The 16,490-nt window shown below is 38.2% G+C and overlaps 1 protein-coding gene across 1 annotated transcript; it reads right to left on the bottom strand.

Annotated features, from left to right (window-relative positions):
* Positions 1 to 9,881: 9,881 nt before the first annotated feature.
* Positions 9,882 to 13,442, bottom strand: LOC141430775 (uncharacterized). Its single transcript, XM_074091630.1, has 4 exons — positions 13,389 to 13,442; positions 11,297 to 11,458; positions 10,778 to 10,924; positions 9,882 to 10,117 (listed from the first exon to the last, which is right to left on the bottom strand). The coding sequence occupies exons 1-4, from the start codon at positions 13,431 to 13,433 to the stop codon at positions 9,959 to 9,961; spliced, it is 513 nt and encodes a 170-aa protein (XP_073947731.1). The 5' UTR covers positions 13,434 to 13,442; the 3' UTR covers positions 9,882 to 9,958.
* Positions 13,443 to 16,490: the final 3,048 nt, after the last annotated feature.

The following is a 16,490-nucleotide window of genomic DNA, read 5'->3' as shown; positions in this document are numbered from 1 at the left end:
AAGCGAGGCGGCATCGCGATCGAATCGAAACCATCAAAACAGATAGTTCAGAGTCAATCTCATGTATGTACTTCACTTTTCATACCTACGCTTGGCGGTCGCTCTAAGGTTGTCAACTATGGCTTATGCACCAAAAAACTATCGTGGTAGTGGCACTCGTTCGTACGTAGTTGTTTGATTTATTGTTGAGAATTGGACGGGAAGAATGGAAATATAAATTAAGTAATAACTAAAATCATCATCATCATCAGCCTACAGCAGTCCACTGCTGGACATAGGCCTCTTCCATGGCGCACCACACACTGTCTTCAGCCCCTCGCATCCATCCGCCGCCAGCGATCCTCTTAAGGTCATCCGTCCACCGTGCCTCAGGACGCCCTACACTACGTTTCCCCGTCCGTGATCTCCATTCGAGGACTCGTCTGCTCCACCGTTCATCAATAACTAAAATACTTTAATTTAAAAGTCATTGTTATATTATTTTGTCACAGAAAATGTCTTGCGACGATTTGGTTATTGGCGAAATTCACGATTATTTAATTTAAACACCGTCCACTGAACAGTTATAATACTTCTTTTTTGTTGGTCTAGTATTGCTCAAAAAAGTTCACAGACGCGTGTCTCAAGCGGATGGCACTCGCGCTCGCACCGGTCCCAACTGGTCCGAGATATCGTGTCCGTGAGCAGTGTCTATGTGTGCGTTGCTCGAGCGCACTTGTTTGGAGATTGACTTCTGAACTATCTTTGTTTTGTGTCGAAACTGCGAGAGAGACAAGCGTTGGGTCGTCGGCGGGGAGGCTGCGGGGGGAACGATGACGGTATGCGCACCGTTTCTGTTCCGGCGGCGAGACGCAAGCGCGGCGACGGCCCGACGTAAGCTCGATGAGTGCGAGTTGCCCGCGCGCCGCTTGCGGTATATACTATTTGCGCTATACTAGCTTATGCTGAGGCGAGGCGATGCTGTTCCGATGCCGATGTATGTCGTTACATAATGGAATTTGTTACAAAGACCGCCGAGTGCCGCGCGGTTACGTGTGCGATAACCTTTAGTGAAATCAAGAAGATCGAAACTACACAGTCAGTTTGTTCCTTGCTTATTGTAATCGTGAATTACCTACATTATGCTGAGCCAGTGTCCGATTCACAACCGCAATCACACTTACCTTCATGTTGTCTATTTGTACCTAATACTTAATATTGTTGTGTCTTATAAGTATTGTGAATAAATGTATTTTCCTTCTTTCATTCTTTCTTTGAATAGTTGTTGCAATAATTCATCTTTCATGCATGGATTTAATATCAGTCATCTACCAAACGATATCAAATGTGCATTTTGATAAAGAATTGTTAAATTGGGAATCCCGTGGGATAAAAATTGATCCCGCGGCAACTTTCAGTGTAGATTGGATTCGACTCCCGCTGATTACAATCGGATTTGTCACTAATTCGCGGAGGGTTTTACGTCGGTCCAGTTTCCAAATTGATTTATAATTGGCAGAATATCTGAATGGCTGAAGCTTCTATTATATTATATATGTGTTGTATATTATAAATCTAGACACACTGCAACGTGTGTATAGTTCGCGAAACATAAAAGGCGACACATCGGACGTGAGTAGGTATATTAACCTAACCATTTCAGTTCAATTTTGACTAGTTAACAACTTTGAACAGGGCCGGATTGCGGTTTTACTTTTTTGTATAAAAATTTCTTAATTTCACACTTTTTAGCTTTTTAGTGATTTGAAGCCAAAGTACATCTGAATTATTTTAATGCTAAAAATGCCAAAATCGCTATAGGTGTGCCTTTAAAATTTGAGGTTTGCCCTCAATTTCCCTCGGATCCCACCATCAGATCTTGACTTGGTGACAATGGGACCACTTCAGAAGAGTACTCTTTCGAATAAAAAAAGAATTTTGAAAATCGGTCCACATTTGACTGAGTATAGGTGAACATACATTTAAAAAAAAAAACCTTTTTTTAAGTCGGTTAAAAATAGTTGAGCTGAGGCTGAGCGAGTATCGCTGAGCTAGTTTTATAGCTCAGCGAGTTTTTTAGCTCTTTTCGCTGCGACAAAAGATGTAAGAGTGAATTCTCGCCGGCAGTGTGAACCGCCAGCGATCAACTATTAATATATGTGTCGCTTTTACTCACACAGGATCTTATATCTTTTGTTCGTTTCTTGAGTTAGAAAATAGTCGATAGCCAATCGTTTTCTCGCCGGCGGTGAGACAGAGCTGCCCTGTGAGAGTGTACTACGGTGGGTCACGAATCAAATGGTTTGACTGTACCTACACTTATCCTTTTCTTAAACCTTAAGTCATTATGATATAGCTACATTGCGCCTTTTACACGCTTCATTTTTGGCACGCTTATAAGATATCTACCTCTTTTAATATATATGTCGTGGATTACAATCAAGCCTTATAGGATTGTCAACTGACTATTACAACATCGACGTAACTACCGGTTGCGGTGCACGTGGAAGGGCTCGTTGGCCGGAGCGTCATTCTACTTCGGACTGTAAGGACGACAACACCTGGCTAATGATTCTGTCAGTTCGTCTGCCGATTATCTCTGTACATACTCTGATTGGTTTTGTAATTTAGTTATTATCGGCTGGTGAAATAAAGAAACTGTGCTCCAAAAGAAGTTATTATTGAAGCTCTCACTCAAGTACCTACATATATCATGAACACATCCTGACGACGAGATGGAAGTACTCTCATTCCATCCATCATCATCATCTCATCTCTCCTCTCCGCTCTCGTCGACATATATATATATATATATTATCACTGCCACCCGCAGTACACCCGGAATTAGATTAAGACATTAGAGTACCGCAGCAATTTTGCTCTCATCAAATATTTAGTCTAATTGCACTGCAGTCTCTTTCACTAATTAACCAGATACTCGGGCTTCTGTTCGTGAAGTGTTAAAGCAATATCATAGCCATTATTATTTCCAAGTTCTTCTACGAACGTAATCAAATTTGATATCGTGGATAGGAATGACGACATGTTCACTTAGAGATGAAAATTCTGTTTTAATTTATTAAGTAAAGAAAACACCTTAAAGTCTCTACCCACTACACTGTATAATACCGTAGTTTCAGAGCCATAAAATAAATAATATGTTTCATAGTTTACAAATTATCTATTTATGTAGTCTTATGTATTGTATAGTAATAAAACTGTGTAGTATATCTTTGTGGCGGTCCGAGGGTCACCGACGGTGCTGGCTTAAAATCAGCGCTGGGGTGTTTATTAACGCTTCAGCATTATGCTGAGCCAGTGTCCGATTCACAACCGCAATGACACATAGGTACTTTCCTACGTGTTGCCTATTTGTACTTAATACTATTGTTGTGTCTTGTGTTGTGAATGTATTTTCTTTCATTCTTTCTTTCTATTAGTAGGAGCGTATCAGGCACGGAATGCAAGAGCCCGCTCCCACTTGTCGGAGGTCGGATCCGATTCATGTCGGATGTCGGTCATTTCTATAGAAAATCGATGTCCGGCAACTGATCCTACTAATATCATAAAAGCGAAAGTTTGTGTGTGTGTGTGTGTGTGTGTGTGTGTGTGTGTGTATGTGTATGTTTGTTACTCTTTCACGCTAAAACGGCTGGACGGATTTCGATAAAATTTGGTATGTAGATAATTATCTGGATATCTGGAATAACACAAAGGCTACTTTTTCTGAAATCATGAAATTTCATCCGCTGGATTTAGAGTAGTAATTAAATTTTGGACAGTTGTTCTTAAAACAACCTCAATGAAGACCACAGGGGAAATTTGTAAAACCCATATACATATTTTTTCCTCCCACGTTCCTAATACGGTCATGATATGATACGGTGTAATAGGTAGAGAACGTTATCCTGTAACAAGCGCAAGCATTTTCGTACATGTTTTGTACAACAATTTTTACTTGAAACTTGGCACATAAAGTCAGTACGTGACCGGAACACAGCGTGAAGTAAAGCGAGACGCGTAAGGATACACAAGTACAGATGCTTTAAAATCTTCATGTAAATAAGTACATATACATGACCCCCCTTCCCCCTTCCTGGATCCGGCATTGCATATTGCTATGCCTAAGCTGTTCTTAAATATATTAATTTACTTTTTTGGCAAACGATCAAACGGATCGCCTGAAGGTAAGCGGTTACCCATGGACACCTGCAACACCAGAAGAGTCACCGTGCTTTGCCGGCCTTTATTTATTGTACAACTATTCTTACACAAACCTATTTGCGCTGATGTTGTTGTAGCATAATGCTGAGTCAAGTTCTTTTTCGACATACTTAATCAAATATTTTTGAAATTTGTGTAGGTATTTTTTTAAGTCAGTGTGGGGCAAATCTTGGCTTATCGATGATACTTGGCAATTCGGTGATACTGCTTATTATCTTACACAGACCTCACTATGAGGAAAATATGTAAGCAAGCTATAAAATCGATGGCAGCTCTCAGTCTTGATGCTTGCAATCGGTTTGGCAGCAATTTAATTGCTTGCAATTATCTTTTTGTGCAACGTAAGATAAAAAGTGAATAACGCAGTATCAGCCAAGGTTTACCCTACTTTATGATGTAGAATGAAGTTATTTCATGTCTGTCTAATAACCTAACTAGCAAAAAGTTGGAAAACCCCCGACATTGTCACTTCAAAGTTCAATATCTCAAAAACGGCTTAACCGATTTTGATACAAACATGTCCAAAAACCATCGCTAGAAAACTTGCTTACGAATTAAAAAACCGCATTCAAATCAGTTCACCCGTTAACGAGCTAGTGCCGCAAACAGACGCACAGACAGACAGACAGACGCATAGCGGTCAAATTATGACACCTCTCTTTTTGCGTCGGCGGTTAAAAACACATATTTTAATAAAATACGCACAATTTCTTTTTAATTTTCCTCCTTGGCTGTCAGTGGCTGATTAACGCTAGTCCTTTGACACAACTTATCACCACGCGAAAAATGGGTCAATCTTCTATCAGTGAGTCGCCTTTTTTTCTCCCTACGTAGTAAAATAAAATCACTGCCCGCCCGTCTATCTGTAGTACATACAAGGTGTCAATTAAATAACTTTAAATCAGTCATCATCATCATCATCCCGGCCTATATACGTCCCACTGCTGGGCACAGGCCTCCTCTCAGAACATGAGGGCTTGGGCTATAGTTCCCACGCGGGCCCAGTGCGGATTGGGAACTTCACACGCACCATTGAATTGCTTCGCAGGTTTTGTGCAGGTTTCCTCACGATGTTTTCCTTCACCGCAAAGCTCGTGGTAAATTTCAAATGTAATTCCGCACATGAATTTGGAAAAACTCAGAGGTGTGAGCCGGGGTTTGAACCACGACCCTCTGTTTGAGAGGCGATAGGTCAACCACTAGGCCACCACGGCTTAAATCAGTATAAGTACCAAAATAAGTAGTTTGCTCAGAATCGAGAGTAGAATCGATTAAACTATGTTTTAAATTAGGTCGTGTTTGTGTTCCTTAATTCCTTTTTTATTGTGCCCAGTCTAAAAACTACTAGGTAGGTACAAATTATGAATGTAGAGTATAGAGTTAGAAATGAAGAAGACGTACCTACTGAATTAGCAAAACACACGAATATCTTTTAAAATAATGAAATGCAAAAATAAATGCAACCAACTAAGTTACAAATAAAATGACAAAATATTTTTATTGTGTCGAGGTTTTCAGCTATTTAACCACTTGTATTTAAATATAAACGATTAGATCTTTTTAACTACGCAAGGGCTTCTAATGATGTTTTCACCATCAGTTAGAAAAAGAAACAAAATTAAATCTAGTAGCCTAGAACCACCCTAAAACTCTGTCATTTAAGTAACTTAAACTTCAACAGTCGGAAGCCATTAGGTACTGGTAATTTTGATTTTGAATGCTTTACCGCTCCAAGTTCTAATCAACTTCAAACTCGTTGTCCTTAAAACTGACACGGCTTCTAGCACCATCGTCACCACCTCCAAGGCTCCACCCGTCACAGCAATTTCCAAATTACGGATATGAACATAAAATGCCTGGTATCGCGGCACAAGTAGAATACAAATATCCGAGGAAAGTTTCATGTGCGTGACGATTTATAGCCTTTGGAAACACACACTGACGGTACGTTTAGGATGCTTGAGTACCTCGGGCAACGGCATGGTTGAATGCCTACGATGAGTTTATAAGAGAGAACGAGAGGAAAAGAAAACTTTTATTTTATTGACACATAGGAGGGAAGAATAAATCAAAAGAATATCGAATATTATAAATTGGGCCCCACTCATTGCAGCATAATGTTGCAGCAAGCTGCAATGCTTTTTTGCAAAGGAACCCATTTTAAACTAAACACAATTAAACATACTTACACACTGACGACACGAACGCCAGGGCAAAGTAATTCGCAAAAAAGCTCTCAATCCGGAATCATGTTATGGCTATACTTGATCATTAAACACTTGATCAGTTTAACAATTTTTGAACAAGTAATCCTTAACAAGTCAGGCCTGGATCTGATTTGTATCGCTGAATGATTACTTTTCCTAATGTAACTTATTATTGGCCTAGTATAAACAGTTTTTCAAGACAAGCCACCGCTGGCTGCCAGCACTAACGGGAATAGAGCGTCGGTCCATTTTGCAAGCCATAATCCAGGAATGAAATGAATCCAGTTGGCCTCATCTATACAACACGGGCCAGGCCAGCGCTGGCTTTTCTGGGGACTGACGCCAGCTTTATGGTGCTCCCACACTGGCTGTTATAAATATTATATAACGTTATAAAAACGATAACGTTATCTAACACTTTGTAAACTTTTGTTACAACTTGTTAGATGTTTTAAACGCTCCCGCATTGATATAAAAATGTTATATAACATTTTCAAAAGTTATATAAAATGACAACAATGTATTACATTTGTTACAATCTATTCTACAATACAAATGTTTACAAAAACAAATGTTTTATAACGTTATATAACACTTATAACATGCAATGTGGGAGCACCATTACGCTTCACCGAACCCTAAGCGTTTTGTGAAGGGGCTGTTTCACCATCCATTAATTAGTGTTAACTGTAAAATAGACGGAGACGGCATACATTTAACCGTCAGTTAACACTAATCAATGGATGGTGAAACAGCCCCTAGAAAAAAAAATGCTTGATCATTTATTGCTCTGTGTGTTCATCGCTTAACTGAAAGACCCCCGTTTCCAATAGCGCAAGTTCCTGAACTCTGATTAATAAATGGGACTACATTACTTGTAGTTCCAGCTCTCGCAAATAAAGATTAAAGTTAGTTCGCGCTCGCCCTCGCTTGGGCGGAGTCTTTGTTAAATTGACGGCATTTTGTTGAGAAGATTTTGAAGTAGACAGAGTAGTTATAAAAAGGAGTCACCATTTAAATTTTAATTACGTTACTTTATAATTTAAATTCAGTGTGTGAGGGTGTGAGTGTCTTGGTCACAGGGTGCGATTGCTACCCTATAGGACAGCGTTTCCCATTAGCCGGGTCGCGACCCGGTACCGGGCCATCACAATAAAATACCGGGACGCAACATTCCCGCCTTTTTTATAAATATTACAAACTATCGAGCGATGCATCATAAATATCCCTCCGGCGTCTTACGTCAAAGTCGTAAAATGTCCAGGTGTCCAGGTTGTAGAATGACCAGGTAGTACAATGTCATGATCGTAAAATAACCAGGTGGTAGAATGTCAAGATCGTAAAATAACCAGGTAGTAAATACCCTTTCGTAAAAGTAAATTGTAAAAGTACCTATTGAGTGGGTCACAAAGTGTGTGTGAAAATTACCGGGCCATGGCAGAGCAAAGGAAACAATGCTATAGGATATACTGATAGGCTAGTTTTTTAAAAGCCCTAAGTCGTACCGCTCCGGGAATGCTATCTAAGGCTGGTCTCATATTTTTTGATGTGCGTAGGAAAAACCGTTCACCGTGCTATCAGGGGTTAGTATCATTTCGTTTAAAAAAGGAGCTGGTCTAAGTAGCAACTGGTCTAAAAAGAGGCTGCTCTAAGTAGCAACTGGTCTAAAAAGAGGCTGGTCTAAATAGCAAGTGGTCTAAGAAACAACTGGTCTAAGTAGCTAGTGGTCTAAGAAACAACTGGTCTTAGTAGCAAGTATTTATTTATTTATTATTTATTTATTTGACTGGATGGCAAACGAGCAAGTGGGTCTCCTGATGGTAAGAGATCACCACCGCCCATAAACACCTGCAACACCAGGGGTATTGCAGAAGTGGTCTAAAAAGCGGGTAGTCTAAGTAGCAAGTGGTCTAAAAAGTAACTGGTCCTAACCTGTTTTGTCGAAAACTTGAAAAAACATCGGTAGGTTAGGTAAGGTTAGAGTTGCGTCAAGGCGCAAAGCGCCTTAGCCTCGCGGAATAGGAACTCCGTCGACTTTGAGTCAAAGAATTTTAGACCACTTGATACTTAGACAAGTTGCTACTTAGACCACTTGCTTCTTAGACCACTTGCTACTTAGACCAATTGCTAATTTGCTACGTAAACCAGCTGCTTTTTAGACGAAATGTTACTAACCCTAGGTTTCATAGAAAGGTTGTATTTCATTTAATAATATACGAGTATGAATACAGATTACGAATTCAGAGACCAGAGGCCAGAGTAGAAGTAATAATTAGTGCCATTAAAACTAGAACTGCCATTTCAATTCATTTGTTTCCAACTGCATCCAACTTTGAACACTGACGCAACTCCATTACGTTAGTACCAAACTATTTGGAACTACAAATTAAAATTTTCTGTAAGTCCCATCTTTTCTCCCTTACAATATTGTAGCTTGGAATGAGATAGCATACAGTTTCGCGGGGAGAGGTCATCCAAAGGATACTGCATAGGGTTTTGTTCGGTTTAATAGCTTTCCGACAACGATTACAAGTACATTTCGCTATTTTGCGACGACATTTTGCAACTATTACAATGATAAATAATGGTAAGTAATTATATATCATATTATGAAGCCGTGGTAGCCGAGTGGTTTGACCTATGGCCTCAATTGGCCTCTCAAGTAGAGGATCGTGGGTTCACCCGGGCTCGCCCCTGAGTTTTTCGAAATTCACATACGAAATACGCCGTCTAACTTTTGTGCCGGTGCGGTAGTTTTTTTTTTAAGTTTAGTCTTATAGTTAAAGGGTCACACTGAAAACCAGCGCTGCGGCTTGCTGTGGCAATTCGCTGAGTATGGCCCTTTTTACTTCTTTCGGCAGAGTTTCTTTTCTCCTCTTTCTTCCATGTAAGATTATTATGAGTAAGGTTGTCTATTTTTTTAGCTATAATTTTGTTTGTTCGATGTGCCTAATTTTGGTAAATTAATTTATTATTTCTTTCTTTCGTTAAATAACGTATGAAATTTAACAAGAGCTTTACGGCGGTGAAGTAAAACGTCGTGAGGAAACCTGCACAAACCTGCGAAGCGATTCAATGGCGTGTGTGTTTTTGGGCCAACTAGAACTACAGCCCAAGCCGTCTCATTGTGAGAGGCCTGTGCCCAGCAGTGGAACGTAAATATCCGCATGGCACGGCAGAACGTATACATGAAAATGTTTCATTAAGAAAAAATATATATTTAACTATGCATCCCTTCGATGCATGCTGTCATTTAATTTGAACTTGAAAGAGCTGATGATCTTCAAATCAAAAGGGACCGCGAGAATTTGCACTACGACATTGTTAATCCGGCCCTGCCCTATACTACGAAATGCTAAAATCAAACTTCGTATCTTGCCGTCCCGCTCACACTAATATTAAATACGAGAGTGAGAGGGACGGTACGATACGAACTTCGATTTTCGAATTTCGTAGTGTATTTTACCCGCCATATCTCTGGCCCCACATTTTCCTCGAACTCCAGACACATAATGGTCCCGAATTTCGCAGTAGCCCCCCCTGTGTATTTAATGTTTCTCCGGTCCCACATTTTCCTCGAATTCCAGACAAATGATGGTCCCGGCTTTGGTGGAGGCTTCGATTCTGCGCAGCAACCGGCCGTATTCTCTGTTTGCCATCCACAAGTGATCCAGGGTGTTATAGTTTACCTCGAAGCTATAGGTGCCCTGTAAGATAACATAATGTAGGTACAGCTAAGTGCAAAGATATCGATGTCGGCGGCCGATCGTAAAATCCGCCAAATTACGAAATTCCTAGGCATATTGTGAAACGCCGCCATATCTGTTCTGGCACTTCGCCGGACGCTCCGCGGCACGCTCGCTTCGCTCGCTTGGCTCGTGCGTTGTGGTCACAATTCATACTAACCACTCTTCGCTTCGCTCGTCGTACCTAAATTTTTCTTTATTTGAAGAATAGAGCTAGGAATATCGACGAATGCATTACTCTAATCGATCGACCGAATTGTTTCTCAGGCACATCGTGATATGCCTAGCTAACTTTTAGGCATATCATGAAATGGCGCCATTTCATGATATGCCTAGGAATTTCGTGATCAGGCGGATTTTACGATCGGCCGCCGACATCGACACGGCCAAGGTTACAAAAATATGTATACACGATTCATAAAGTCGTGCATAAAGTCGTGTAGACATATTTTTGTAACTTTGGCCGTGTAATCCTTTAATTTAATACCTAAAAACAAGTTAACAAGAGCAAACATAGTGTTTTTGTTCGTAAGGTTCGCAACCCAGAAAAAAAACTGTAAGCCTTAATTATACACTCCTACCTAGGTTTTATGTAAGCAGCGGATTGTAATCATACCGTACCCTAGGAACATTGCAGGTTTTCTTGTCGTACATAATATCAAAAGCCTCCAAAAGAACACCAACCAATTGTGAGCGACAGCTTTGATTCTTGACGTTGAAGGTCATCTGCCATTTGCGATCTTCATAGTAAAACTCTTTGATGCTTGTCTAGAGAAAAAAACCAAAGAATGTAGCACCACAAATCACAAAGTGGATAGGTACAGTCAAGTGCAAAAATAAGTATCTATTCGAACCACTCAAATAAACGTTACTACGGCCTTATTGCGTCGGAATAAGAGTCTGTAGTACATATTTTTGAAACTTTGAATAAGTACATATTTTTGCACTCGACTGTACATAATACTTAGTAGAGGAGCCCAAGAGGGGATTTTGAGATTTACAAGCGTATCAGATTAATCCCTATAACGCGGCAATTACACTAAGTCTATTACACTAAGTCTAATTAGACTTAGTGTAATTGCCGCGTCAGCGCGTTAGACACTACAGCCTCAGCTATTTTGCACATTTTGTTACTCTCACCTTCACATTTTGAGTATCTTTGAGGATTGTGACATTCCCTTTCACTAAGCTCTTTTTTATGTAGTTTTTATCCAAGTTATACCTTACAAAAGGGTCTTTTACGTAAGGCTGGCTTGGATTGTCGCATGTCTTGAGTCCTAGAGCAGTGGACGTATATGGACCCTGGAATCAAGTTGTTTGTTAAGTTTTGTCAGTAAATATCACTCATATTATTACCAAAATGCATTCCGCTACAGGACACCCTCTTACCATTCACGCAATAATGAGTCGTTCTAATCCTATCCTATCCTAAGGTACAGTTGGGATAACTGCATCGTGTACTCGTACCAAGGGTAAGAGCTTTTCATAATAAATTTTGCTATGATTTCTTCGGCAGATGTACGGAATGTTAATAATTTGACATCAGCAGCACAAAGCTTCCGCCCTGGCACGCGATGCAATTTCTTTGAGTTTGACTGTGTGTCTGTGAACTCTTTGTTGAAGGAAAATAGAGAAACAATTGACAGACGTTGATATATTATATGCAAAAGCAAATTTAATCTCGTTAAAGGATTTCTACAAATCATTCTTTCACGCACTATTTCATTTCAAACTATTTTATTTTAACCCGCCTTCAAAAAAGGAGGAGGTTAACGATTCGGTTGTATTTTTGTAATGTTTGTTACCTCAGAACTCCGTCATTTATGAACCGATTTGATTTTTTTTTGCGTTCGGTATGACACCTATATTACTATTGGATATATTTAGTAGTAACTTGTGTATTTGCTCTTGAAAATCATCATTTGGTGAAGTGGAACTGATGATGAATGAAGACCACAGTTGACCATCGGAGTTACTACTCAATAACAAGTATTTCACGGATTGAATTTGAATTACTTTTACACAGTTGCTAGCGCAGTTTATGCTCCTCGTAATTCATATAGTAAAACGGGTGGTGAAGCACCAGGACTCCTCAATAATGAAAGTCTCTGCATCGGAAAAGGCAATCTTTCGCAAAAGGTGACGAGCAGTTGATATTAAACTATGGTTTATTTGTTACAACAAAAAATTGAACCGACTTCAAACAAACCATGAAAATATTTTTCTACCAGTCTGAAGTCGGTCGGTGCCTCAGCACGAGCCAGCAGGAGTGATTGAGGCCCAACATATAGTGCGTAGGTGAGGTAGATGACTATAGGTCCACTCCTGCTGGCTCGTGCTGAGGCACCGACCGAAAAGTCGTTAAAGGAGGTATCAATCATTCTTTCACACTATTTCATTTCAAACTATTTAATTTTTTTATTTCATTTCATTTAATTTAAGGTAAATAGAGAAACTTTTGACAACGTTAAGATATTATATGCAACAGCTAGGCAACAGCAAAGTTATCCCGTTAAGGGATCTCTACCAATCTTTGGGTGGGTGAGACGAGCATTCAGCTCTGCTGGTTTTCTCACGATGTTTTCCTTTACCTAAAAAACTTTAGGTGCAACTACAAATTTAGAATTCACGATCCTCTGCTTCAGAAGGCCATGGGTCAAACCACTAGGCCACCACGGCTGTTAATTATTATTATACTTCGTTTTTTAACATTATAAAGGAAGTTAAAGCGATCTTGGCGTGTCTTTTTATTGAAAAACACTTTTGAAAAATAAGTCACAGCAAATAGTATCAATTAGCAAGGCCAAATGATTATTTACACGCTTTTGGTATCAGAAGTAACAGTACAGTAATACTTAGTAACTGTTTTTTAAAAACGTTTTTCAATAAATAGACTCGTCAAGATTGTTTACCTTTTTTCTAATGCTACAAAAACGAAGTACAAAGTCAAAGTCAAAGTCAGTCAAAGTCAAAGTCAAAGTCAAAGTCAAAGTCAAAGTCAAAGTCAAAGTCAAAGTTAAAGTCAAAATATCTTTATTCAATTTAGGCTATAACAAGCACTTATGAATGTCAAAAAAAATCTACCACCGGTTCGGAAAAACCTCTGCTGAGAAGAATCCGGCAAGAAACTCAACGAGGCATATATTTTTTTAAACAGATTTACAATATTGTTTATTATAAAGTTGAATTGAATTAAAGCGTTAAAATTTAGTACAAATTCTTCAGTATTTACCGATTTAGCCTTAGGTTTCACTGTAGTAGCAGCCAGGGAGATCATGATAACTCCATATAGTTTTAAAATATATAGCGCCACTCGAAATGACATGTCGTTACGTTTACTGGTATCTATTATGTGTCCGGCTGTTGGCATCAGTTTATCATATAAATGATTTAGACCATCAATGATTAAAAAATCATTACGTTTAGTAGCGCCTGCGGCTTCGTTTGCGAAAGATTTGTTAAAACGAGTTCAGGAGTAAAACTTATTCGAATGATATAATAATATTTAATATGTATATTAAACTAACCTAAACTAACACAGTATATACATCATAACGACACCTCCTACGTATACTGGTACAAGTGCATAATTATAAATTTACAGGAGAGCTGTTCAAAGGTTCCAAAACCTGTAACTTTCTCATTTGATGATATAACTTTTCAAAATTTTGCATTGGTTCCAAAGAAAATATTTGCTTTCTACCTGTATTCATGGAATTTTGAAATTTCTTATAGTTTTTGAGAAAATTGCAGATACACTACTATACGCGTTTTTTACATCTTGTAGTTGTGCGGTATACTGAGCTAATTACCACTTGCTCCAGTATACGGCGTAATGCGTAGATTACTGATCTAACGATATTTTTATATTGTATATGAATTTTTAGATGAAATACTTATATGGCTTGCAATGAACAATAAAACAGATGCTCTTTTACCTTCATCTATTGATTTATAAACGTGTTTATCACTTGCATCAATATACGCTAACATTAGCATGCCACTTGTACCAATATACCGCTAGTAATGTTTTAAACGTGCTATACAAAATACAGAAATATACCTTTATAAAAAACCTCACTTGAAATATAAATGGTTTTATTAAGAAAAGTAATTGTATTAAGTGCTTTAAATTAATGGAAGCACATTCAATGGATTCGTATTCCTGTTCAAATGTGTACTCGTATTTTATTGTGAAAGGTTCCTCATGTGATACATATATCGCATCGCACCCATTTGTATCCACATAACGGTTTAGCTTTTTGTGCCTCTTCAGGGTTCCGTACCCAAAGGGTAGGTATAAACGGAAACCTACTTCTATATACTACTTCGCTGTCCGTCCGTCTGTCACCAGGCTGTATCTCATGAACCATGATAGTTAGACAGTTGAAATTTTCACAGATTATGTATAACTGTAGTCGATATAATATATATATATATATAAAAAAAAAAACAGAGTAAATATTTAAGGGGCCCCCATACAACAAATGTATTTTTTTTGCCATTTTTTTGCTAATCCTAATGAAATTGTATAGATGGTATTGAACCCTTCGTGCGCGAGTCTGATTAGCACACACTTTGCTTGAGCCAAGCTTTGACATGAAATATTGAGTCAAAGTCAAAATATCTTTATTCAATTTAGATTGTAACAAGCACTTATGAATGTCAAAAAAATCTACCACCGGTTCGAAAAAACCTCTGTTGAGAAGAGTCTGGCAATAAACCTAGGTATAGTTTGTAAACAGATTTACAATCATATTTTAGTGATATCTATACATCACAAGTATTTAGTACAACTACATATTTAAAACAGTTCTCAATTCGCTATTTGGGGTAAGCACTCGCCAATGCGGATCGGAATTATTTCCAAATTTCCCTATTCATGATATAATCATTAATTTTAATAATACGCCTTATATATTAATGTCTTCTTGACAATAGATTTAATTTTTGTGTCTGTTTCTGAGTCTTGGGAAACTTCTATAACTTCATACGGTTTACCCGTTTTCGCCATATACATAGCTAGGTACCATTTCTTAGGTGTGTATAAAAAAATGTGTATAGGGGGTTATTAAAAACCTGTACTATACTTTAAACCACATTAGGGCTACTAATTACTAATATGATCCAAGTAGAAAAATACTGTGATTCGAAAAAAAAAGTTTTGCATGGAAGTGGAGTCGCAAGAAGACTTTCTAATTTCGATGTTTTCCCACTTATATCGTATTAGTAATCAGTAGCCATAATATGGGTTACAGTATAGTACAGGATTTTTTTTATCAACCTGTAGGTATATTGAAATTTACTGTTCTCATTTTAATTAAAGCATGCATGCCTTCGCCTTCTTTTTGGGGATGCTCAACTACCAGAATGCAATGTAATACTGCAATGTTATATTTATAGCACGCGTACATGTAAGTATAGCCGAGGAAACTGAATCACGTACTGGTACTGGGGTGGAACCGTTGTACTACCAATGTTATGTTGACATTTGCCAAAGAAATCATAGCGAAATAGATCACGAAAAGGTTTCACTAGGGATTGCAAAATCCGGTCTTTTTTCAAATCCGGATTTTATAAATATCGACACGTACAAATCCGGATTATCCGGATTTTTCGAATTTTAACATAATTTTACCAATTTAAAAAAAAATATGGAATTACATTAAGAAAATGTAAAATAAAACTGTGTTTTTATTATATTACGCGTTTAATCAGTCTAAAACTCTGATTGGAAACACTAACTGCAGTAAGTCTGTGAAGCCTGTCTGCCTGCGGTTTTGCTGAATCAATTGAGCATAACTTTGTGTCTAGGAGTCATTTTAAAGGAAGCTAATTAAATAACGCATTCTATATTTTTTTCATGCTAAATACATATTTATTTAAAAATAGGTTGACCATTTTGTGATTGTCGAACGTCGATCTACCAATATCACTTTGCGCAAATACTTGCTAATATCTTTGATCCTTCACCATTAAGATATTCTATTTCTTCTATTTCTTCGCTATGTTCACATTTTTATGGGAAAGTACATTAGTTCTGTTTTAGTTATCACGCAGAGTGAACCTCCAACTACCGAATTTTGTGTGCCTATCAATACAAGTCTGTCGCGCGATGTGTATGGGTCATCTTAAAAGTAATTTCCGTGGATGCCCGTTTTGCGATATACAATGATTTTAATTCAATGTTTCTATTTTTGTTTATTAGTTGACTTTGTTCTTAATTCTCAGAAAAGAGCTAATAGTACTCATGTATAATAGTTTAGCAGTAATCGCCAAAATACTTCGTTGTCGTAATCTTCGGTGCCGTAATTCCGGTGACATTTTTGTTCAC

The sequence above is a fragment of the Choristoneura fumiferana genome, chromosome 9, assembly GCF_025370935.1.
Source record: "Choristoneura fumiferana chromosome 9, NRCan_CFum_1, whole genome shotgun sequence".
Taxonomy (NCBI): Eukaryota; Metazoa; Arthropoda; class Insecta; order Lepidoptera; family Tortricidae; genus Choristoneura; species Choristoneura fumiferana.
Note: the sequence above shows the minus strand (reverse complement) of the source record. Positions and strands in the feature narration are given on the sequence as shown.

Excerpts from the sequence above, each read along its gene's own strand:
- LOC141430775 (XM_074091630.1), bottom strand. The coding sequence starts at position 13,433 with ATGATCTCCCTGGCTGCTACTACAGTGAAACCTAAGGCTAAATCG. Across the intron at positions 11,459-13,388 it reads TGAAACCTAAGGCTAAATCG|GGTCCATATACGTCCACTGC; the intron begins GTAAATACTGAA and ends ACTTGATTCCAG. Across the intron at positions 10,925-11,296 it reads AAGATACTCAAAATGTGAAG|ACAAGCATCAAAGAGTTTTA; the intron begins GTGAGAGTAACA and ends TTTTTTCTCTAG.